This window comes from Actinia tenebrosa, unplaced genomic scaffold (genome assembly GCF_029948245.1).
Source record: "Actinia tenebrosa isolate PJP-AT-01 unplaced genomic scaffold, QUT_ActTen_1.0 PGA_scaffold12__29_contigs__length_12842862, whole genome shotgun sequence".
Classification (NCBI taxonomy): domain Eukaryota; kingdom Metazoa; phylum Cnidaria; class Anthozoa; order Actiniaria; family Actiniidae; genus Actinia; species Actinia tenebrosa.
The window spans coordinates 2,053,158-2,076,939 of NW_028292572.1; the positions used below are offsets into that span (position 1 = coordinate 2,053,158).

At 39.0% G+C, this 23,782-nt stretch overlaps 5 protein-coding genes and 1 long non-coding RNA gene across 6 annotated transcripts; 3 read left to right on the forward strand and 3 right to left on the reverse strand.

The window, feature by feature from the left end:
- The first annotated feature begins 10 nt into the window (after positions 1-10).
- On the forward strand, positions 11-458 carry LOC148911924 (uncharacterized). The gene is made up of 2 exons (XR_016119384.1): positions 11-304; positions 372-458. It is a non-coding gene; the product is annotated as an uncharacterized LOC148911924 (long non-coding RNA).
- Positions 459-2,431: 1,973 nt separating this feature from the next.
- On the reverse strand, positions 2,432-3,858 carry LOC148911925 (uncharacterized). Its single transcript, XM_089028355.1, has one exon. It carries the CDS (start codon positions 3,620-3,622, stop codon positions 2,432-2,434), a length of 1,191 nt encoding a protein of 396 aa, XP_088884481.1. The 5' UTR covers positions 3,623-3,858.
- Positions 3,859-3,894: 36 nt separating this feature from the next.
- On the reverse strand, positions 3,895-6,322 carry LOC148911926 (uncharacterized). The gene is made up of 4 exons (XM_089028356.1): positions 6,145-6,322; positions 5,677-5,764; positions 3,964-5,432; positions 3,895-3,920 (listed from the first exon to the last, which is right to left on the reverse strand). The coding sequence occupies exons 1-4, from the start codon at positions 6,320-6,322 to the stop codon at positions 3,895-3,897; spliced, it is 1,761 nt and encodes a 586-aa protein (XP_088884482.1).
- A 1,356-nt stretch (positions 6,323-7,678) lies between these two features.
- Positions 7,679-12,564, forward strand: LOC148911927 (uncharacterized). The gene is made up of 2 exons (XM_089028357.1): positions 7,679-12,504; positions 12,552-12,564. The coding sequence occupies exons 1-2, from the start codon at positions 7,679-7,681 to the stop codon at positions 12,562-12,564; spliced, it is 4,839 nt and encodes a 1,612-aa protein (XP_088884483.1).
- A 33-nt stretch (positions 12,565-12,597) lies between these two features.
- On the forward strand, positions 12,598-13,757 carry LOC116296346 (uncharacterized). The gene is made up of 2 exons (XM_089028149.1): positions 12,598-13,603; positions 13,671-13,757. Exon 1 carries the CDS (start codon positions 12,605-12,607, stop codon positions 13,328-13,330), a length of 726 nt encoding a protein of 241 aa, XP_088884275.1. The 5' UTR covers positions 12,598-12,604; the 3' UTR covers positions 13,331-13,603; positions 13,671-13,757.
- Positions 13,758-20,748: 6,991 nt separating this feature from the next.
- LOC116296336 (uncharacterized) lies at positions 20,749-22,096 on the reverse strand. Its single transcript, XM_031704342.1, has one exon. It carries the CDS (start codon positions 21,942-21,944, stop codon positions 21,204-21,206), a length of 741 nt encoding a protein of 246 aa, XP_031560202.1. The 5' UTR covers positions 21,945-22,096; the 3' UTR covers positions 20,749-21,203.
- Between the last annotated feature and the right edge of the window lie 1,686 nt (positions 22,097-23,782).

The window sequence follows — 23,782 nt, forward strand, 5'->3', positions numbered from 1 at the left end:
ACCGACGCAGGTCACACTAGTTTTTAGCTAGTTATCTCTGCCCATTATCAAGGGAATCAACTGCCTTCGCAAAACCTAACATGCTTAATGCCAATAGAGGCTCTGCACCATCACGTGCTGGCACCCATAATCCAGCTTGAACTGCTTGTAGTTAGATGCCACAACGATAAAATCCCTTTGCTCTTGGTGTAGACGACAACTATTTGATTTCCTAATTAGCGTAGGTTATTAATATTCATAAGTTGAAATTATGGGATGTAAGCCGGGACAAGCAGCAAGACGATCGTAATACGTACACCATATGGTATGTCAAGATTATATTTGATTTTCCGTAAGATATAGGCTTTTAATTTGTAACTTTTTATTTCTAGTGAACCTCGTAATTATAAATCTGTCTATTGTGAATGAAATAACTGAAGAACATCAAGATTATCGAGAATTAAATCGCTGATATAATCGACGAGCGTTTTGCGTTGTGTACCCATTACTGAATTAGATGTCCCCACTGAACGAAAGAAGATGTCCGCTACATTATTGTTCACATATGTCATTCACCGACTGATGGACATTTATTAAGCTTGATTCTGCAGTTATCCAGCGTTTATTTCATCTCCGAAGAGTGTTTACAAGAATCGTACGGCTTGTGAATTCCTCGAATTTCCATGTGCAGCGATGGATGATGACACAGGAAGCCCGCCGGCAAGACGCAAGAAGCCCGCTGATCGTGAAAGTTGTGACGGAGTGAGAGAAGAGAGAGCTGAAGCTCTAAGACGCTCAAGATCGGGATATATTGGCCAATTGACAAAGAATTATCGAAATATAAAAGAAGTGATGAAATCAGAGAATTTCAATGATATTGATACCGTTCTGAGGATAAGGCAGAAAATATTGAATACATTTGATAACTTCGAACGGTGTTGTCAACAGCACTTAGAATGCTTGAAGGAACAGTTGGATATTGAAGAAGCTGAAGGCATTTACAGTAGAGAGCTAGAAGCTAAAAAAGACATTGAGGGAGAAATTGATGCGTGGACCCACCGGAACAAAAGACCGTTCATTGACTTTGATCTGCCTCTTGTCAAACCCTGCGATTCTAGTAGCCAAGCAGGCTCTAACGAAAGTTCCCAATCAAGTACAGCAACGAAGTTAAGAGGCTGTCCGCGTAAGAACGGATAAAGCAAAATTTGACCCATCACCGATTTTCCTGATTTTCTTAGTAAAAGTCAACTATTATATGCAATGAACAATTATCACATTTATTTGGATCAATTCGGATTTTTAGGTACTTTACGAGACGGTTTTCGATGACACCTCAAAACTTGCAAATTCACCGTCGGGAAAGCTGCGATTAAGCTGTACATATCGGGCGCCGCCAAAATTTTTTTACTAACTTAAATCAACTGAAAATTTTTACACATGAATTTTATAACTTTTGGTTATAATTAAAAGTTTTAACGGTTAAATTTAATAAAATTTTCACTGAGATATGATTATTTAAATATATATACTAAAATTCCTAAACGCGTTAGGCGCTAAAATACCTGCAGTTGAAGGCGATTTTCTCGAAAGTGGGACCTAACCTAGAGTTTAGTCTATTATAGCTCAAATGCACTAACACCAGTCTACAAACTTATGAAATAAAATTTGTGGGTACTCTTGTTTACGCGCCGTACAAGAAGTCGGCAATTCATTAAATTTCGCCAGGTTAAGCAAAACCGATAATTGCCGGTGCGATGAAAAAAGACCAAGTTTGGAACCAAAACTAACTGAGTATATCAAACAAGTCATGAAATACCAGTTTTGCCTTTAAGTAAGCATGTTGAGTCTTTTTAAACATTTTAAAAACGTTTTTTAAAACGATATTTATTTTTTATTGGTACGATATGCAAATTAGGTTCACAAATTTGCATCAAACAACATGAAAGCGTGAAGTTTTATTTTTTCCCTGTGAGCCATTTCTAATCAAAATTACTCTTCTAATTTTAGTACTGAATCTGTCACAAGCATATGTTCAGCTCATATAAACAATATGTCATTATCAATCTTAAAGAAAGGGAACTAGACTAGCTGAGTAAAACATCCGGACTATGCACATAACTGTTTTTGTACACCTCATAAAAACATTTTCTTGTACGGTTTACTATATTTTAATTTAATTTAATTTAAAAATTGGAGGTATAATAATCTGCCAAATACATTTTAGCTTCATCAACAACAACTAACTTTAACTATTGCCAATACTTCGTACAATATGAGCTTTTAGACTGCTAATATCACGTTGGCCAAATGCCTGCTAGCATGATATACACACAAACAGAAACGTGCATGCGTAACAGGGGTAACAGGGAGTACTGCTCCTCAGTTCCTTCCTCGGTGGCACTTTTTTAAAATATATCATTAACATTCGTACAGTAATTATACAGAAAATATTTTACTGTACAAAACACGTACACTCCTCTATAAAGGACATAAGCTCTGCAATAAGGTCTTTCTTTCTGTCTTTCGATTTGAAAGGTATGGCAAAATGATGGCAGATTTGTTTTAGTATTGCCACGTTGAATTTACACAACTTGTTTTCTCGTACGCACTCGCAAAGATTAAAGGCGTCGTATGATATTGGATGCTGTGGTTTGATTTCATTAGCAATCTCTGCTATTAGTGCTTGTCGTTCACATTCTTCGTCTTCTTGCAGGAGTTCTTTACACTCAAGGTCAATTTCTGTTGTAGAAGATCCTTGTTTTCTTCTCCTGTTAACTGCGAGGCGACTAAAGAAACCTTGTATTTGTGTTTTTGTTAACCATTCCTCTCTTGTAAACAAACGATTATTTTGTTCATCTCTCGCATTCCGCATATCAGTAGAAACCTTTTGAGGGTCTGCTTTATGTCCTGTCTGCTCACCAATATCAAACCTTGCAGTTAAGTAGCTTCTGACATTATCCGAAAATCTCGAAGATCCACTTCGTGGTTTGGATAGGGCCCAGCCCATCTGAACAGCAAAGTTTGGTGACGATGACTTATTGTCATTTGTAACGTTAATAGTAGCGCATACTTCGTCTTCAGTGATGTTGACTGCTGTAGTAAACCTTTCAACCCAGTCCCTCCTTAGTTTATCATATAGTGTTTCCTTTCTTTTTTCCTTTAAAAAATGGTCCCCGATGTCCAAATGTGATTCGAGCTCTGAAAAGGTTTGAAAACTCTTCACGCACCCCGGCTCCGAACACTCAAAAATTTCTAGCTCCAAATCCGTGTCATCATCTGATCTTTCTGGTAAAGGCTCCTTGCATTTGTATACTCGTGTATCTTTAGGAGCGAAAAAGTCATTAATGACCTTGAGATCGGTGCTTCCCTGGCTTTGTGAGACTAGCTGCGTAAAAGGAATTTCTTTACCACGACCTATTGCGTAAGATTTCCAAACACGAATGCCTTTCTCCTCAAATTGAATATTATGTAACTTGCTGAAGCCATCTATTTTCTTAACCTGCAAGGTTTCCTTCTCCTCATCTACTACGCAGACACATGCAGACGTACCTTTTACTGGCCTTTCTGAAAGTGCTGTTCTCATATTCTCTGCACATAGAATGTCATGTCCTTCGTTGCAGTACCGTCGGATGCATGTCTTCATCGGGCATAAAATTCGATCGCAAACATCCTTGCCATACTGTGGTTCTGAATAATCGTATCGACAAACAGCTATACCTACTCGCTCGCCGATATCTTTTGCTGCAGCAATTAGAGCGTTATTATGATAACAGCCGGCTTCATCCGACCGCAGATAAACCTGGGTAACATGCGGTTTCTGGATCTTGATGACCTTCAGTGTGTTTTCGATAACTGAAGATACTGCAAACCAGTCTTGCTGGCACGTATCAAAGAGGTGGGCATACGACTGTAGTTCTAACGAACCTTCCTTCTTCGTATCGCTGGAGATAACTGTAGATATGTGCCAGCTTAACCCTCTTTTACCGTACCAGTCGGACTGCTTTTCACGGTATCTAAGCTGCTGGAACTTCATTGCCCAGTCCATTACAATAAGTGCTGCGTTCGGTTTGTTGGTAATTATCTTCAAGCAATCCTGCTTTGCTGCTTCCTGGTTAACAGATCGAAGGATGTGAGCCTTCCATTGCAAGATGTGTGAGCGAGCCTGCTTGAAATCATACTGTAGATCTTCTCGCTGCTCCTTGCTGTAAGGGCTCCATAATGAGCTTTGTATTTTGCACTCTATGTTATCAAGAACATCTATAAGATTGCGACAGTCTTTGCAAACTTCAGAGTGTTGGTGTGAACATTTTTCCTGATAATCGGAGTCATTCTCGTCACTTAATGCAAATTTACGACAATGGTCAGGGCATGTGGACTCCTCTGGTTTGCAATGCACACGATAACCAGTCTTTAAGTAGCGTTTTGCACTTCTTAGCTTTCCCTTTACGTCAATGCACCATTCTCTTGTCAACCCTCCTTTTTCAAGATTATCAACTATCAATTCAACTGTGTGAAAACCAGCGGATCCATCTGCAGCAGTGTTGTCTAGGCCTTGTAATGATTTTCTCTGAGATGCTTCCCTGACGTCTAAAACTCTAAATAGCGTGGAACGGCTTAGTGGCTCACAGTTTTCCTCTCGGCAGAACTGTGTATACTGGCTTATCATCGTCGACCGCGTTACGGTACGCACAACGTTCGGCATCTCCATGGTTTCCCCATTGTCGAGTTTCAAGATTCTGCTTCCATATGACACGTCCTGGTAAAAGTATGGACGGTTTATAAATTCGATGAAATGGTCCACTTTGCTCATGTCAACCCTCTCACGATGATACTTCTTCTTTTCAGGCACAGTGCCTGGTCCTAAGGTTTTTGCGTGGCATCTGGCTCTGTGTATTTGGCGCGTTGACAATTTTCCGTACGGCAAGTGTATTTTCTTTAAAGTGCTGATTGAATACTTGTATGCATACAGACTGAGGATTTGGGTTTTGGTGTTTCTGTTATTAGCATTTTTATATGCGTTCATAAGAGTTTTCACTAGGTCATCAACTCTAGTTTCGTCATCCAGCTTTCCTAGATTAGAAGACGCCATTGCCTCAAAGAGCTGTTGGCCATGGTTTGGAGCTATTACATCGCATACAAGCATACAGTCTTCAGTTGCTTTCTGGATAAAATGTTGTTGGTGATTTACATTAACATCATTCCAAGAATTAATCTGTAAATCCAAAGGTTCTCGGGAACAAGATATCTTTCTTGCGATGTCATCCATCGCTGTATTATAAACATTTAGGGCATCTTTGCTTTTGGTGTTCCCGTATGCCATAGTATGGCCAATTCCTGGAGTCCAACATGGACTGAGCATGGGTGAATCAGGCGTCGATATTTCACGGAAAGGAGTTGTTTTCATATCTGCGGTATGTGTGCTTATCACCGAATTCGCGTAACATTTTGCGGCTCTAAAAGTAAATGAAAAGTAACATTAAAGTGTTAGCAAAAAGAATCAAATGTAAATTTTATGGGAATGAAAACGCAACATTGTAACCCATCTTTGCAAGACTAGTAAGACTACTGAAACACCCCGTTTAACTCGCGGATTGCAAATCCGCGTATTATTTGTTCCTTTCCTACTTAGTCAGGCAAAAAGGGAAAAGGAAGCAACCGGTTGTAAAATAATGGATATATTTCAACTTGTAAACTAACCTTTGATGATCATCGAGATGGGCTGTCTTTATGTTTTTCTTAGCTTGAATACGCTCAGCATGTTTCTTACGGCAACAAGTACACACAGCTATGTATATACAAAACAAATTCTGAATCAAAAGATCATTTATAGCAAAGATCCGCCTATATTCAACTTAAGTATATTATACTGGCATTATGTTGATCACTGGTTGTCCGATTAAAGAACTGCAATTTATTTAATCTTTTGAATGCGTTAAAAAAGAGGGAGGGGGGGGGGGGACGAAATTCAAGTTTGGGCCCCGAAACGCCAAACCAAAAACCAAAACAAACCAAAAAATAGCCCGCATTGCGTTTTACGTTCAGTTTAGTTTTTAGTTTTACGTTTTAGTTTGGGGGGTCTCATCCTACGCCCTTGATATACATTTGCTTAACTTTAAACTAAAAAAAGGCAGAGATAAGTGCATGTACATTAAAGATAATACTTACGTGATCCGACAGCTGTAGATATACCAAATAAAAGGTGTATTTCTTCGGCCATTTGCCAATTTATAACGTGTCTTCCCGCCACGCTCGTAGTTTTACCAGAATGATTCGGGTATTCACAAGACTTCGGTGGTCGCCAGAATCTTCCTAAAAGATGCCTGTGCTTTGGACATATGGTCATGGATGCGACATGAGTTGATGATAAAGCCTCTGATTCCAGCTCTCGCTAAAGTCAATTCGCTTTCTGTAATATCTAAGCATTGGGACAAGTGACAGCTCACTAAATGAGCAGAAATACTAGCATTGCACTCTGATAGCGCCACATGTGCGTCAGTGCTCCTACTGGATCCACATTCCGTCTGTAAGATTTCGTAAAAAGAACAACGGGTCGGCAAAGAAGACATTTCTCAACATAATACATCATTAGTTAAAAGTAGCTCGAACAAATATGACAAGGCTTCACAAGGCTTAGCTTGCTACGTAATACCATTCAGTCTGGTTTTAATTAAAAGAAATCTACAAGTTTTAGTACAAATAAACAATGCTAGCAAATCATCGAAGAAAAGAGAGAAAAGTCGCAAAGACATATCCTGGTAAAAAAAACTATTTCTGTTTTGATTGGAAATATAGAGTATATAATATAGGTTCACAAGTGGAAAAAACTTCACGCTTTCATGTTGTTTGATGCAAATTTGTGAACCTAATTTGCATATCGTACCAATAAAAAATAAATATCGTTTTAAAAAACGTTTTTAAAATGTTTAAAAAGACTCAACATGCTTACTTAAAGGCAAAACTGGTATTTCATGACTTGTTTGATATACTCAGTTAGTTTTGGTTCCAAACTTGGTCTTTTTTCATCGCACCGGCAATTATCGGTTTTGCTTAACCTGGCGAAATTTAATGAATTGCCGACTTCTTGTACGGCGCGTAAACAAGAGTACCCACAAATTTTATTTCATAAGTTTGTAGACTGGTGTTAGTGCATTTGAGCTATAATAGACTAAACTCTAGGTTAGGTCCCACTTTCGAGAAAATCGCCTTCAACTGCAGGTATTTTAGCGCCTAACGCGTTTAGGAATTTTAGTATATATATTTAAATAATCATATCTCAGTGAAAATTTTATTAAATTTAACCGTTAAAACTTTTAATTATAACCAAAAGTTATAAAATTCATGTGTAAAAATTTTCAGTTGATTTAAGTTAGTAAAAAAATTTTGGCGGCGCCCGATATGTACAGCTTAATCGCAGCTTTCCCGACGGTGAATTTGCAAGTTTTGAGGTGTCATCGAAAACCGTCTCGTAAAGTACCTAAAAATCCGAATTGATCCAAATAAATGTGATAATTGTTCATTGCATATAATAGTTGACTTTTACTAAGAAAATCAGGAAAATCGGTGATGGGTCAAATTTTGCCTTATCCGTTCTTACGCGGACAGCCTCTTAAAGTTGAAAGCGAGGGCAGATCAAGCTGTTGCCGAGCTTAAGATTAGACAGTTGAAGGAAGAGCAAGAATTGCAAGAAAGAATTGAAGAGATGACGATGAAATTGCGGTTAGAGGAGGCAATTCAAATCAATAAAATAAAACGTCGACACACATTACTAAAAGCTCAACATGAAATGGAACAAAGAAACACTGAACTAAAAATCTATGAAAGGGCCGAACGAGTTGAGCTATACAATTTTTACGACGACGACGACGACGACGTGTTACCTGGTTCAAACCCCTTTGGCTCCACACCAAGAAGTGCCCCAAAGGAATCGACTAGAGTTGCAGACTTTAGACAGCGCCTCCCTGTGAACCCGTTTGCAACTCCGATAACACCGATCTCCACTAACCCATTCGCAGCCCCGATGGCCCAGACGCCTGGCAGTTCGTTAGCAACACCGACAAGGGGAAGCTCAAGTAACCCGTTTACGACGACAGAATGGCCTGATGTAGTACACAGGAAGCCCAAACCGAAGTTTGTTCATGCTGCGCATGCACCGACACCACAGGCATGGCTGGACCTGAACACACCCGAGTTCTACGTCGCTGATTATGATAACCGTCTAAGCGACACTGCCAATAACGATGAACCACCTAAGCCAGCAGTCCATGAGAAGGTCCTCAGTCAACTGATAAAGCAGCAAGAAAGGATCACCAGCGCCATGACCAACGCTTTAATGCTTCCTAAACCAGAGCTATTAACCTTTGATGGAAACCCATTACACTACTGGAGGTTTATTCGCAACTACGAACAGAACATTGAAGCAAAGACTGAGGATAACGGAGAACGATTGAATTATTTACTGCAATATTGTACGGGCAAGGCGAAAGAAGTGATCAAGAACTGTGTAGTATTGGACTCTACCGACGGCTACCTCACAGCACGAACGTTATTGCTTGAAAGATTCGGCGAACCTTATGTCATAGCCACGGCCTACATTGATCTTGTAACTGAGGGACCCCCGCTGAGGGCGTCTGATAGACAAGGCCTGCAAGTTTTCGCCGATAAGTTAAAGGACTGTGAATTAACTCTACGTGCCGTTGGATATTATGACGACTTGAACAATGCTGACAACTTGAAGAAAATAGCAGAACGTTTCCCTGTCCACCTAAAGGCTAGGTGGCTCGAGAAGGCTGGAGTGATACGAAGCGGAGGAGGAAAACCCAGCATAGACCATATGTCCGAATTTTTGTCTGAGAGAGCAAAGGCCGCAAATGATCCTGTTTTCGGACAGATTATGGACTCAAAGGACACGTCCAGGGACAGAATGCGACCCCGAAGTAAACCGTTTCAGAACACGCCAAGGCCGCCAAGAGCTACCACCCTAGCGACACACCAAGCAGAAACGCCGAAAGTGACGGCAACAACAAAGGATTCACAATTAGCTTCGAGGGCCGCATATACTTTAAACGACCAGGTAAAGTGTGGTCTTTGTGCCCAAGCACATCTTCTCACAAGCTGCGATGAATTTAAGAAGAAGACGCAAGGTGAAAGAATTAAGTTTGTTCGAGACAAAGGGTTATGTGACAACTGCCTTAAGCGAGGACATAGAGCAAAGAATTGCTATCAGAAAAAACAGTGTGAAGTGGATTCCTGTGAGGGAAAACACCACACGTTGCTGCATCCACCGAACAGCTCTAACCTTAATCAACAGCCGAGCCAGGATTCAAGTAACAATACGAACAGTGCTAAAAATTATAATGTCGTCAAGGCTGATAGCGTAAACAGCGTCGATGTTCTTGCCAAGGAGAAAAGAGTATGTCTTCCAATCGTGCCCGTAAAGGTTCGTGGAAAGAAAGGTCAGAGATCTGTTGTCACCTACGCTCTTTTGGACCAAGGATCCGACACGACATTGTGCGAGAAACGCCTAATAGAACAGCTGGGAATCGAAGGCGCCGAACGAACATTCTCGTTGACAACTATCGAAAAGGCAAACGTTCAGCGAAAGGGATTAACCGCGAGTTTGGAAGTTACAGCTCTTGACTCAGACAATGTCGTCGAGATACCGACCGTATGGACAGTCAAAAAATTGCACATCACTACAGAAGGTGCACCCAGAGATGAAGACATTCGTAGGTGGCCACATCTAGCAGAAATACAAATACCTGAAATAGACACTGATGAAGTTACTTTACTCATCGGCAATGATACGCCTGAAGCCTTTTGGGCGTTAGAAGAGAAACGAGGACAACGGAAGGAACCGTATGCGGTCAAGACACTCCTTGGATGGACCATCGTAGGACCGATGACTGAGTCTACGCATCAACAAAGCTTGAACGCACACTACATATCTTCCCATGGTGATGAGCTTAAGGCTCAAGTTGAAAGATTCTGGAGGACCGATTTCGGAGATGCAGTACTAAGTTCCGAAGAATGCATGTCAGCAGAAGATAAAAGAGCGTTGTCTATCATGCAGGGAAGCACGGTTTTATCTGAGGGTCACTACCAAATGGCCCTGCCGTGGAGAAACAGCAGTTATTGTACATTGAACAATCGACCGATGGCTGAGTTTCGACTTGCAACATTAAAACAAAGATTCCTGAACGATCCTGGACTTTATGAGAAATACAAAGAAGTTATAGATGACCATCTGACTAAGGGCTATGCCCGTCGCCTTCCCAACGAGAATTTTGACCAGAAGAGAGTGTGGTACCTACCCCACCATGCTGTGATTACCCCCAAGAAGCTACGCGTGGTATTCGACTGCGCCGCCAAATGGAAAGGCATGTCATTAAATGACCAACTATTGCAAGGACCTGATCAAACGAACAATCTCGTGGGCGTCCTTACTAGATTTCGCGAAGAGCCCATAGCACTAGCAGCAGATATCAAAGCTATGTTTTTGCAAGTCAAGGTTGAGCCCAAGGACTGTGACATGTTTAGATTCCTTTGGTGGCCTGATGGAGATCTTAGTCAACAGCCAGCAAATTTTCAAATGCTAGTCCACATTTTCGGTGCAACGTCTTCGCCAAGTTGTGCGAATTTTGCACTCAGAAAAACAGCTGACGACAATCAAACCGAATTTGATGATGAGATTGTGAACATCGTGCATAGGAACTTCTATGTGGATGATATGCTGAAGTCGACAAGTACTGTTGAAGGCGCTATACGAACTGCATCTGAAGTGACTGAACTGCTACGACGAGGAGGATTTCGTCTCACAAAGTGGATGAGCAATAGTAAAGAAGTCCTCAAGTCGATACCTGAATCTGAAAGAGCTAAGGCTGTAAAGGAACTAGACTTTGAACGATTTCCGACGGAAAGAGCCTTAGGAGTTGAATGGGATGTCGAGAAAGATTGCATCGGATTTAAGACACAGGTAAAGGAAAGGTCTCTTACAAGACGTGGGATGTTATCCATAACGAGTTCTGTGTATGATCCATTGGGTATCGCTGCTCCATTCGTCCTGTTAGCCAAGCTAATCTTGCAAGAACTTTGTAGACAGCAACTAAAATGGGATGACCCAATCCCTGAACATAACCTCGTTGAGTGGAAGAGATGGCTAGAAGACCTACCAAGACTGTCAAATATGAAGCTACCGAGATGCTTGAAGTCATCTGACCTTGGAGACATCGTCACCTATGAATTGCACCATTTCGCAGATGCTTCCCAGTCAGCTTATGGCACCGTATCGTACCTGCGGATGGTTGACATTAATGGGGAAGTACATTGTTCGTTCCTGAACGGGAAGTCAAGGCTCGCTCCTGTAAAACCAGTGACCATTCCTCGCTTAGAACTATCGGCGGCCGTTGTAGCAGTCAAAATTGATAAGATGTTAACAGCCGAGCTAGATCTGCCGCTGACTGAGTCGACGTTCTGGACTGACTCTACAACAGTGCTTCAATACATCAACAACTTCTCAAGACGATTCAACATCTTCGTGGCACATCGGATTGCTATCATTCACGAATTTTCTACCCCCAAGCAGTGGAGATATGTGAATACCAAAGACAATCCTGCGGATGATGCGTCCAGAGGTTTGACCGCGGAGAAAATTACAGGAGACGAAGGAAGGCGATGGTTGTGCGGCCCTGAGTTTTTATGGAAAGGCCAAGATTCGTGGCCAGCACCAGTTCTCAAGATATCTGAGGTACCAAGTGACGACCCAGAAGTGAAGAGAGAGAGACAGGTCTATATGGCACAGCAAAGAGACTCAAAGAACTTCCTGCAACGAATGTACGAGCATTACTCTGATTGGTATCGCTTAAAGGTGGCCATTGCCTGGATGCTGAGATTCAGAAACTACTTCGTAAACAAGTTAAGAAGTTCAAAGCATGATATTGAAGTTAAGCCTGCTACAAGAGGAAGAATAACTGTGAAAGAGATTCGAGAAGCAGAAGTTGCGATTATCAAGGATGTACAAGGCCAAGGCTTCACAAGGGAAGTGAATATCTTGAGCAAACAGATTGAGAAGTCGAAAGTCAAAGTTTCCACAAGAGAGAAACCCCTACCAAAGGCAAGTTGCATTTTCAAGCTAGCCCCCGTGCTTAAAGGAGGAGTTTTATTAGTTGGAGGCCGCTTAGAGAACGCCCCAATTTCTGATGCAGCCAAACATCCACCAATTCTACCGAAGAACCACCCTGTCTGCGAGCTTGTTATTAGACATTATCACCAACTGTACGGCCACGCTGGAAGAGAACACCTACTGGCCCTTGTAAGACAGCGATATTGGATAGTAAGCGCAAGATCCCTAATTAGACGTGTGCTGACGACATGCTTTGACTGCCGAAGACGTAAGGCCCCGCCTATATCCCAACAGATGGCAAACTTGCCAGTTGACAGGCTCACCCCTGACGAACCACCATTTTCATTTGTTGGAACAGACTTCTTTGGTCCATTCTTAGTGAAAAGAGGTCGGAGCACAGAGAAACGGTACGGATGCATTTTCACTTGTTTAACATCACGAGCCGTACATCTAGAGGTTGCTCATAGCTTGGAAGCAGATTCCTTCATCAATGTGTTGCAGCGGTTCATGAATCGCAGAGGAAGACCCATCGAAATCAGAAGCGACAATGGTACTAACTATAAGGGTGGTGAGAGAGAGCTACGCAAATCTTTACAAGAATGGAATGTTCAGAAGATCGAGAGTTTCCTAAAACAGAGAGAAATCGTCTGGAAGTTTAATCCCCCAGGAGCCAGCAGCATGGGTGGAATATGGGAGAGAATCATAAGATCTGTAAGGTCCATTTTAAGGGCCCTGTTGAGGGAGCAAGTTACTACAGACGAAGTCCTGTTGACTTTAATGACGCAAGTGGAGGCCATTCTTAACAGTAGGCCGTTGACAACTTGCAGTGATGATCCCAAGGACGACTCCCCTTTAACGCCTAACCATATCCTGTTACTGCGTCCAGGAGCGAGTATGCCTCTAGGTGTATTCACGGCTTCTGATAACTATGGCAGACGTCGATGGAGACAGTGTCAATATCTAGCCAATCTGTTCTGGCGCCGTTGGCTCAAAGAGTACCTACCAACTTTACAATTGAGGCAGAAATGGATCTCCCCACAAAGGAACCTAGCGAAAGGTGATGTTGTTTTGGTGGTGGACGAGACCGTTAAACGGGGCCAGTGGCCTCTGGCATGTGTACTAGAAGTTTACAAGGCAAGGGAGGGACTTGTACGCTCCGCAAGAGTCAAGACGTCTAAGACAGAGTTGGTCCGTCCCATTCACAAATTGTGCTTGCTGGAAGGAGTTGATTAAAGCCTCAAGAATCAAGGAAGCACTGTTAGCGAATTACACAAGAACATTGTTGAGTTAATTGATAATTGTGCTATGAAACCAAATTAATTTGTTATTGTCGTCAGGACAATGATTTAAGAAATGATCCATAAGAAATGCCTCATTTGGGGCCAGTAATGTAGACGACAACTATTTGATTTCCTAATTAGCGTAGGTTATTAATATTCATAAGTTGAAATTATGGGATGTAAGCCGGGACAAGCAGCAAGACGATCGTAATACGTACACCATATGGTATGTCAAGATTATATTTGATTTTCCGTAAGATATAGGCTTTTAATTTGTAACTTTTTATTTCTAGTGAACCTCGTAATTATAAATCTGTCTATTGTGAATGAAATAACTGAAGAACATCAAGATTATCGAGAATTAAATCGCTGATATAATCGACGAGCGTTTTGCGTTGTGTACCCATTACTGAATTAGATGTCCCCACTAAACGAAAGAAGATGTCCGCTACACTTGGGAAATTAATTCTTTCTCATGTAAAACGATTGTATTGTTCCTGCCATCTAACATGGCTGCCGTCAGGTGATGGTGCAAAGCTTTATTCTTAAACCCTGCCCTGACTTTAACCAAGCCCAGAGGTTGTTTCGGAGCTAAATCTGCCAATAACCTTTACCCTGACTTTGGTTAGTAAAGTATCCACCAATTCTAAAGTCGAATGGACGGATGGGTCAATATTAATATTACAAACATTGACGTGTCTCTAAGGGTAGCATCGTGGTGTACGGTTTAACCAAGTGCGTCATAGGTTTACGAACGCACGAATGGGACTTTTCGAGGACTTTTCGAGGAACTTTTTCGAGGATTTTGGTACTTCTCACTTAGGAAAAAAAAAACAGTGGCAGGCAGGCAAGATCGAACCCGGCACCATTGCCACCAAATGTTATCACAATGCCTATCCCTATACTAACCCTAAACCTAACCACTCAATTAACCACGAGATGAATTCGCTTGGATGCTTTCCCATTTTTGTCATATTTAAAAAATATGGTAAGCACAAAAATCTTTATTATAGTATAATATGTGCTATCGTAGGACACGACTACCAGCCGAATGAATTTGCATAACGGAATTTGAATTTGAATAGAATCGCGGCCCTGACAATTCCCTTACCCCACGATACTATTCATGGTGGTAAACAGGCCATTTAAGTGCCCTACTTATCGGTATCCGCTATTGTTCTAATGACATGTATCACTGACCAATAGATACTACCCCTGGTGGTAAACAGGCCATTTAAGTGCTCTACTTATCGGTATCCACTATTGTTCTATGACATGTATCACTGACCAATAGATATTTGATACAAGTGTAGCAAGACATGCCACTCACTAGATCACCTGCTCAATGACCTGCTTCGAATCATCGAATTCTTTTCCCCACTACATTGGAAGTCGAAAACCCCAGCAAAATGGATTCAATCTAGATTACTCAATAGTTTTTTCGTTGGAATCTTTAGCAACCTTTAAATTCCGGTATTTTTATCTGTCATTACATGATTCAGTGCTGTCATGTCTCGGAACTATCCTGTACTAAGGTATCATCATTTTAAAATCCCTACTAAGTCTGCTAACGTACTACATATTATGGTATTTCTCGGCGTATTGCGTGATCAAAGTCTACTTTATTTATCTTACTTTCAAACATAAACAACTGATTCCATTAAAAAAGCACTAAATGTTTTTAATGTGCGTTTATTACACGGCGGCCATTATTTTCAAGTACCTGAATGCGAGGGCACGCGTTCTGGAATCTATTGTTCAAATCACGTGGCTGCCGCATGGGGAAAAAAGGCCATCTAGTTATTTACCTTCAATACATCCTTGCCAATTATCTACTGATCTAGCGAAACGTCTAGAGTGAAATGAGAAATTAATCATGAAAAAGGAGTGAATTTCATTTTATGAAATTTATTAATATATTCGGAATTTTATTTGTATATATTAATAATGATAGTTTATGATAATAATAGTTTAAAATATATATTTATATAAGAACGTCGTAAAATAAAACTAGCACAATGCTAAAATAGAAAATAATTATATTGATTTGAATAAAAACGAAAAATGCTTGTTAAAAATATTAACCTCAGTGAACGGTCTTGCATTGCAGTTTTCTCAGGGGAAAACTTAAAAATTTATTTAACCTGATGTAAGAATGAAGTTTACATTGCTATTAATTACTAATTTGCTTTTTTTTCCAGTTTATCTTTATATCTATCTATCTGTTTATGTAATATATACAGAATTGAAGAATTGGGATACCTGTGTAAAGTATTCCACAGGCAGCCCAGTTAAATTTAAAACAGATAATATGACTTAGTTTTACACATGCATTCACCAACTTTAGTTAAAATAAAATATGTATTGATACTTAGAAAGCCGTTTGATATGGTCAAAATACAACTAAAACGAGAAACGAGTCATAAAGAAGTTAGTAATTCGACCAAAGCAGCTTGAATTTCTTGCGTGATATTCTCTGGCTGTTTTTAAACAACGCTATTAAAAATTTTGTTTTAGGAAACTAATGCAGGAGTATTTCAAAACCCGTTGAATTATTCAATGCTTATTAAATGCGGTTGTCATCACTGTTTTGAAAAGTAGAAAAAGGTTTTTTTTTTGCTGTTCAAAAAATCTTTTAATATATATCTTTTGATATACCTTGAAACAACCTTAAACGACCTCTGTTCAAAGTCATGGGACTGTTTCGAGCAGATCGAATTGGAATTTAGTATGTTAGCTTTTAAGAAGTGAGGAAACGGTGTACCTGGAGGAAAAGCCGCGAATCAAGGGAGAAACTGCGATCTTATTTTCAAGAAGAATTACCTTGCCACTTAAGCAGGCTAATCAATGAACCGTGCTATATATATATACTCGTGTCAAATAGTGTTTTATGACATGAGCTTTATTATTCTATAGTGCCCGTTGCTTGCATGGTACCTAACGTGGTTTATGGTTAAAACGTCAAACTTGTCGTGGTTGAATGTTACACCTTGCTTTTATCTCAGTCAGGGATCTCGTATTTTTTTACCACTGAACAACAGCTTCTAGAAATAAATATAGTTTCTCTTTTCCTTTTCTTTCTTTTCCTTTCCTTTCCTTTCCTTTCCTTTCCTTTCCTTTCCTTTCCTTTCCTTTCCTTTCCTTTCCTTTCCTTTCCTTTCCTTTCCTTTCCTTTCCTTTCCTTTCCTTTCCTTTCCTTTCCTTTCCATTCCATTCCTTTCCTAAGCTAAAACCAGCTACCTATTTAATATAAAAATAAGTTGGTCCTGCAAACACTCCGTTCTTCTTGGCGCTCAGCTGCAATCAAAACAAATAGTTTCAAGTTATTTGCATCTTTGTTAACCGGTGATTCACATGAACACTAAAACACTTATCTTTACCACCAGCTTTCTTTCTTCTTCAACAGACCTGTTTATAGTTCAAGTCACGTTCACAGAAACGATATTTTGCTTCAAGCTACAATAAAACAAATGGGAAACAATTAGGAACTATCTGAAACGCGCTTGATTGATTTATATAATAACCCAAATAACACATTGATATTAAAGTCGAAATCTCAAATCTTAAAATCGGAATTTTACTGGTCCTTTGCGAGAGAATGTCAGTAAAAGCAAAAACAAAGCCGGACCTGGTACGTCTTTTGGGGAAATGTCGGGGTAGAACTAAATAAAGAAAAAAAGCTTTTCTCGTCTCACAGCAGACAATATATTATTACTGCAAGATTAAACAATTAATATAGGTGATTCTTATTCTTGGATTGATGGGTTTTGCACGTTATCATAACACAGTTTTTGTTTTCTAAAATTAATGCAATTCAACTCAATTTGCCAGCAGAAAGCAAGAACTTACAGAAAACGAAAAAAAATTCAAACTTACTATAGACAGCCAGAACAACAGCAACAACGAAAGTCATACCCCAATGAAATATAAATTTATAAATATGAGAACGACAACAAAATCGATTAACTCAAGAACAAGTGCATCATCAGCAAAAACCAACAATAACTACAAACTCCAAGAACACGATAACAAACAGACGAACAAACAAACAGCTGTCCACAACAAAAGAGAATAGCACAGTCCTACAAAGATGTACTATCACCATGTATACAACAATAAGCAAAATAATGTCAATAAAAGCTTTGACAACAATGAAAACAACAACCAAAGCAATCTGAACAAGACAACACCAACAAACCTACTAATAAACTGATGATTATATATGCACACTTATTTCAAAAAAGGTTTTCATTAGCCAAAGGCGATAGGCGGTAGGTCATTCCGAGACAGAAATGATTTCGTTGAATACAAAGAACATTGAATCAGTCTCAACACTAAGGTCCATGTTCTTGACGAGAATAAGAAGCAGAAACACAAGTCATTCCAGCTATTCTTGATCTTGGAATGACCTATCTCCTATCGCTTTTCGCCTATCGCGTATTGCCTTTTGCCTTTGGCGATGACAACGTTTTTTGAAATAGGTGTGTTGAATGAATGGACGACTATTGCATTTAACAAGTGACTTTTCTTGCACTGGATTTCAATTGGAATTTAAAAGTTGATTTTTGCCGATGGAGGAAAAACCTCCGAGAAGCTGGAGAAACAGTAAGCCAAAACGTCTTGTGCTTCAACAATAGATGTTGGTACTTTAATTAAAAGGTTGACTGCTTTTGATATATCGCTTTGTGAGCGTTCCTCCCCCCTTTTTATAAAAAGTAGGATTAAAGACCTCGTTATTTAACACTTCGAAGTTGATTGCCTCCATTTGTTAAATCGCAGTAGTTAAATCTATCATTCGAAGGGAATAGACTATTTTGTTTAGTTCGGCAAAAAGTAGTCTAGGACGAAAAAATAGGACGAGAAATGTAATCGTATTCTCTTATTGAGTCTATATATACAGTCAATGTCATTAACGTTGTCCACCGAAAAAAGACATTTACACATTTAGACTATCTAAAAGATATATCACGTGTTTTCTCGAACGTTCTGGCATAAAACAAACGCTGAAATACCATTCTCCATCTTAAATCCTCACTAAATGGTCGGGGGCATTCTGGATTTTCGATTCACGAGTTGAGTTTTACAGTTTAAAGTTCAGGCTCACTTTAGTCTAAATGTCTAAATTTGTAAATGTCTAATGTCTTTTATTGACATTGACTTTATCTTTGTCTTTTTTTGAGATACACTTATCACAGAACTTTAACCCGAATATTGGATTTACAAGTGGGTCGTCAATTACGAGTTCCTGGCATAAACGTGGACGGACAAACTCAGCCTTTCTTCTCTATCCCACCACACAAGTGCGTGCACGAGTATATCAAGCATCTAAACACTCTAACCTAGAGCACAATTCGTAGACTAAATCACTGACTGATTGACTGTCATACAGACTCTTAACTCGTTATTATTTTGTATCTTCTCACGCTTTTTTCGCCCTATTTTTAAATAACGAAATACAATAAAACCTCCACCATGCGAGTGGAAATTACTTCATTTGCAACAGGTCAGCAAGAAGAGTAAAATAGATAGCCGATTCGTTAGACTATTGGTATAATCTGTAACCGTTTTTTAAAGGATATAGAACGAGTGGTTTTAAAATCAATGTGACAGTTTGATTGGTTGATGCTCTTTAACTAACACTTAACGACCACGTGTGCTCATCGTCGCAAGAGTAGTATTTTCCCATTAAACCAAAGCTAGGCACTTGGTATTATTGTTCCTCTACTCAAAACAACGCCTTCCAAATAATCAAATTAGAGTTTAAAGAGCTAATCAAGTGAGAGACTTCTAAAACATGGCTTTGTAGTTTGTTTAGTATTTGGAAGTCTTTGCCAACGGGGGTTCTTCAATATTCTTAAATTGTTAATGCCTGTTTTTATATTACTATGGGAGATTGTTCACGATGAACACACGTTATCAGATGTGCGAGTCACGCTGTTATCAAAGAACAATAGAATGACAATAATAGAACAGATTATCAAAGAAAAGGTGTTTCTTCGCTCACACGGGGTTCATTTGCCATAGAAGTTTTAAAGGAGCCTAAGTTATTACTTGGCAGCGATCAAATAAATGACCTGAATGCTAGGACGGCGTGTGTTCTTTTCCAGTTCAACTAAACCACAACAATAGAGTTTTGATTCCATTTAAAAAATGCTCCCTTAGGCAAACATCTGACTGATAAAAAAAACTTCATATTTGTATATCTAACGGTCAAATCCACGTGACTGTAAGATGTTTGAATTTAGGAAACAATTTATACTGTTTCAAAGAATACAATGATTCTTAAGGCCAACGAGCCACTTATGGTACCTGTCTTTTAAACAAGACGTGCTATACGGTTTACTCAATGCAGGACTACCATTTTCATTTAAGATTTCTTGGGATTTTTTATTACGGTTTTCAAGCGGCTTTAGTTCATGTTTGATATGACAAACTGCGATCTATAGTATTAAGAGACATAGCTAGGACTACTCATGTCGTGGTGTATCACTTTGTTCAAAAACATATAACGGACAAACTGATTTTGCAGTGGCGTAGGCGGAGAAGCTATTGACAAAACGAAAAAATAAATGAGCTATTTTCCCAAACACTTTAGATTAAGATAAGCACGAGGTAATAATGATTTTAAATCTTGCAGAGATTTTGAAAGCACAGTGCTATTTAAAAACTGATGTAACTTCGAGAGCGAAGCCATTGAAGCCTGACCTCAGTATAACGAGCAAGAACAACGTGTGAAATCCTTATTAGAACCTAATAAATACCCGAATGGTAGCCGAATAATAACCTCTTTAACTGATCTTTTCGTTCAAATATGGACGATAAATTAACACACAACGAAGCTATAGTTTCTTCATGAACTTGGTAAAGAAAGAAGATCTTGCCAAGATTGTATATTATAACATTGATCTTAGGCTTGAAAAGGCTCATCAGTGGATCAATTTTCATTCATTTTTCTTCAAAGTAATTCTGATATTTCCCAGTTAACCAATATTTGGATTATTTACAAAACTTGTTTTATTGCTTTCAAAGATTTCTTAAATCTTTTTAACGTATGTGTGTGTATTTTATCTTGTCTATCGGTTTACAAAGTCAATATGACAGCCAAGAATAATCAGCGATGCCACAAAGGTTGTTTGAGTCAAAAGAACGGGTAATCTATTGTTTGACCAAGTGTCTTTATTCTTTGAATATAAGACTCTCTAGCAATTGCTTTAGTACGTTATATATATAATTTTCTTACAGCCAAACATCAGGCCCTAATGTAGTTAAACTTATTATTCAAACTTTGTTTTTTGAAAAACCTGAATCCATTGGTTTGTTTTCGAGATGTAATACATATGTAATAAAGCAATGAATAAACTAATCTCAATATTTTAAAAGTAAGTATTTATTTACATAACTGAATCGAATACAAAATTGAAGTTTACACAGTAAATCGTTTATTTTATAAATGTTTTTTTTCAAAATCAATCGTCATATGACCATAAAATAGGTGAAGATATAATTAGTGTGATTAGATTCTCACTAGCGATTTCCTTAGGAATCAAAAATGAAATTTGAGCGTTTTTGAAAACAGTTTTTTGTGGTTACAGAAATCAAATAATAATAAAAATAGATTAATTTGTTTTTTTCTCTAACAAAAAGTCGTGGCTGTTGCGGTCATTGAATCTTGTGATTGTCAAAGTCCATTCACATAATCCCACCGGAGCAGTATCAGGTTTTTTAGACCGCTAATTATACTATAAGCTAGGACCTATTATTTGTGCTTTAAAAGCCAAATTATTTGAATACAAAATGCTAGTATCAAAAATGTTCTTGTAAATGTCTCAAAATCCATCAGGTCTCATGACCACACAGTCTAATGGATGTCTTGGTAGACCATTCCTTGCGTCTATGGCTGTTGGCGTATGTACAACACTGCTAGCCATAGACTCGGGTAAAATGCCTCTGTGATGGACAACGTGACTGAGTTGCATTGGATGGCCAATTGTAGGTCCATGTGGGGAATACCCTACTGCAGGAGGAGGATAGGGTAAATCTCTACTGATCAGTGACATGTGAGATTGGCAAGGTGTTTTATAGTCCGACATGCCTTGGAAGGAATAGTGTGGTGAAAAATGGTAAGGTGGTGGAGGTTCTGCCATCGAACAAGCTCCAGCACAACTTCCTATGCTCATCATTGCAGCACTCGAAACCATGTGAGATGATAATGATGGAGGGCATAACGCCGTAGACGAAGGAAGATTCAAGCCGTTCATCTCTCCATATCCATAGCTGTAAGGATTCATTCCCGGTGTCTTCAACTTGGAACACGTTTTTGGCTTTCGTTTTGGCTGATATTTATATTCTGGGTGATCTTTCTTATGAAGTTCGCGAAGTCTCTTGGCTTCCTCTACATATGGTTGTTTCTGCTCGTGCGTTAAAGAGTTCCACTCGAGTCCAAGTCTTTTACTAATCTCAGAGTTCAACATCCTCGGACATTCCTCAGCGATTCTTCGTCTTTCCTTTCTTGACCATACCATATAGGCATTCATTGGCCGTTTAATATGTTCACTTGGTTTGGTCATTTTGTTTAGATAGCTATCAAAGTAATTCTAGAAGTATGACTGGACGAGTCTCTTGACAGTGTTCACGATCTATTGAGCGTCTTGACCAACAGAGACCTTTTATATAGCGTCTTGTTTAGCGAAATCAAAATCAATGTATACACGATGCGTCGAACAATAGCAAGCTTGACTAGTTACCCTGTGAAGCTGACTATTATGTAGGTCTTTGAGGGTTAATAATTCATAACTGAGAATAATAGGGCACCCTCATGAAATTAACGAGGCTGTTTTCCCATATACAATAGGAATGAAGAACAACATAAATAATTGAAATGGCACGATGGTTGGCATTGGTGAAACAAGGGGAGATTTGCTGGTGGATATGACCTTCCTGCGCTTCATTGAATTCACAGATTGTTTTGAACAACTTTGAATTTGTTGTCATTGTCATTATATTCTGTAGTAGATTGAGTTATTTATTGATGTGTTGAGAACAAAAAACCTAGAAACAATCTCAGTTTTATATTCATGGGTAATTACATGGTACGATTTCCATTGTTGCACATTAAAAACATTTATTTGTCGGCCAGTGCTGTTTAAGTTATATATAATCTAGTTAAACTTAATAAGACTTAAAAAAGGGGTTGAAGAAGATGAAAATAATCCATAACGGACAAAAGTGCAGGTTTGCAGTAGTAATGGTGTAACAAGAAGTCTTAGCTGTTGCTGTCAAAGAATCCTGTTAATGACAATTTAACTGCCTTAAATTCACGAATTTCATGAAGGTGTATCCCTCTCTTGGAAAAATATTCCCGTCACTAGTTCAAATTCTCTTTGCTTAAACATCTTTTATTAGGAATCACTTGCCTTTGATTTAACAGGACAAAAACTCAGGTATTAAGATTGTCTGCTCTTCCTCTTTTGCTTCTATTAGTGAAGAAACCTTACAACAGATGGCACGACTGGTGGTATACCTAGCAGATTTCAGCTGCCTCGAACCTCATTGTTCTCTTTCCCACGTTCTAATTAGTATTATATTTAATGCTCTCGATTGCCAGGGATTCATTTTAACCGTTGGAGATTATTTTACTTATCGTTGATTGACTCCCCGGCATTTGAGGCCACAGGACAATTGCTCTTGAGTCGATTCCTACTATCTACACAATATCGTTTTCTAAACCACTATAGGATTCATTAGTTCATAAAAAATCTACTTCTTCTTGGATAAATCGTTTGTCTGTCAATTGCTTTTTCCAGGTTTTAATCAAGTTGGGATTTGTTTGACGATCATATCTAGTGTCATCTTAGCACCTTTGATACAGTTGCCTTATTTTAGTACTGTATCGAAAACATTAAGCAAGTCAGGAAAGTCTTACCTAAAATGTGATGCTTGTTCAATCATCATTTAATAATTTGAATAACGTTTTGATGGAGTTTTCTCATTTGGAATCTTTTGTTTCCTCATTCGGACTTGCTAAGTGACTGTATTTTCTTTCATTGTGTAAACATTGCAATTTCTAACACCATAGATACGAGAAGTCAAAGTTAATGGCTCTATTAACTATGGAGAATCCAGGGAATGTTTCAAGGAACTTCTCCTCATTTTTCCTTACTTCAAAAACAAAAAGGATTAAGTACTGATCTACATTAAGCATTATCAAGTCAAGGTTGCTGTTTTTACTAAGGCTTGTCATGGACATTGGTTTGATTCAGTCATAATATAATAATTGGATATTTGCTGAACCTCTTCAAGTTTGAACACATTTGTCTTTTATTCTTGTGTTTACCTAAATGAGGGCTTGGCGTCTCTCTAGGGAACAACTTAACGGCACAAGAACCATGGTGTTAAGATATTGTAT

Bases quoted from the DNA above. Each gene is read 5' to 3' on its own strand.
- LOC148911925 (XM_089028355.1), bottom strand. From the start codon at position 3,622: ATGAAGACATGCATCCGACGGTACTGCAACGAAGGACATGACATTCTA.
- LOC148911926 (XM_089028356.1), bottom strand. From the start codon at position 6,322: ATGACCATATGTCCAAAGCACAGGCATCTTTTAGGAAGATTCTGGCGA. The intron at 5,765-6,144 runs GTAAGTATTATC...GTATATACATAG, and splicing joins ATCTACAGCTGTCGGATCAC to CTGTGTGTACTTGTTGCCGT. The intron at 5,433-5,676 runs GTTAGTTTACAA...ATTTACTTTTAG, and splicing joins CATCTCGATGATCATCAAAG to AGCCGCAAAATGTTACGCGA.
- LOC148911927 (XM_089028357.1), top strand. From the start codon at position 7,679: ATGACGATGAAATTGCGGTTAGAGGAGGCAATTCAAATCAATAAAATA.
- LOC116296346 (XM_089028149.1), top strand. From the start codon at position 12,605: ATGAATCGCAGAGGAAGACCCATCGAAATCAGAAGCGACAATGGTACT.
- LOC116296336 (XM_031704342.1), bottom strand. From the start codon at position 21,944: ATGACCAAACCAAGTGAACATATTAAACGGCCAATGAATGCCTATATG.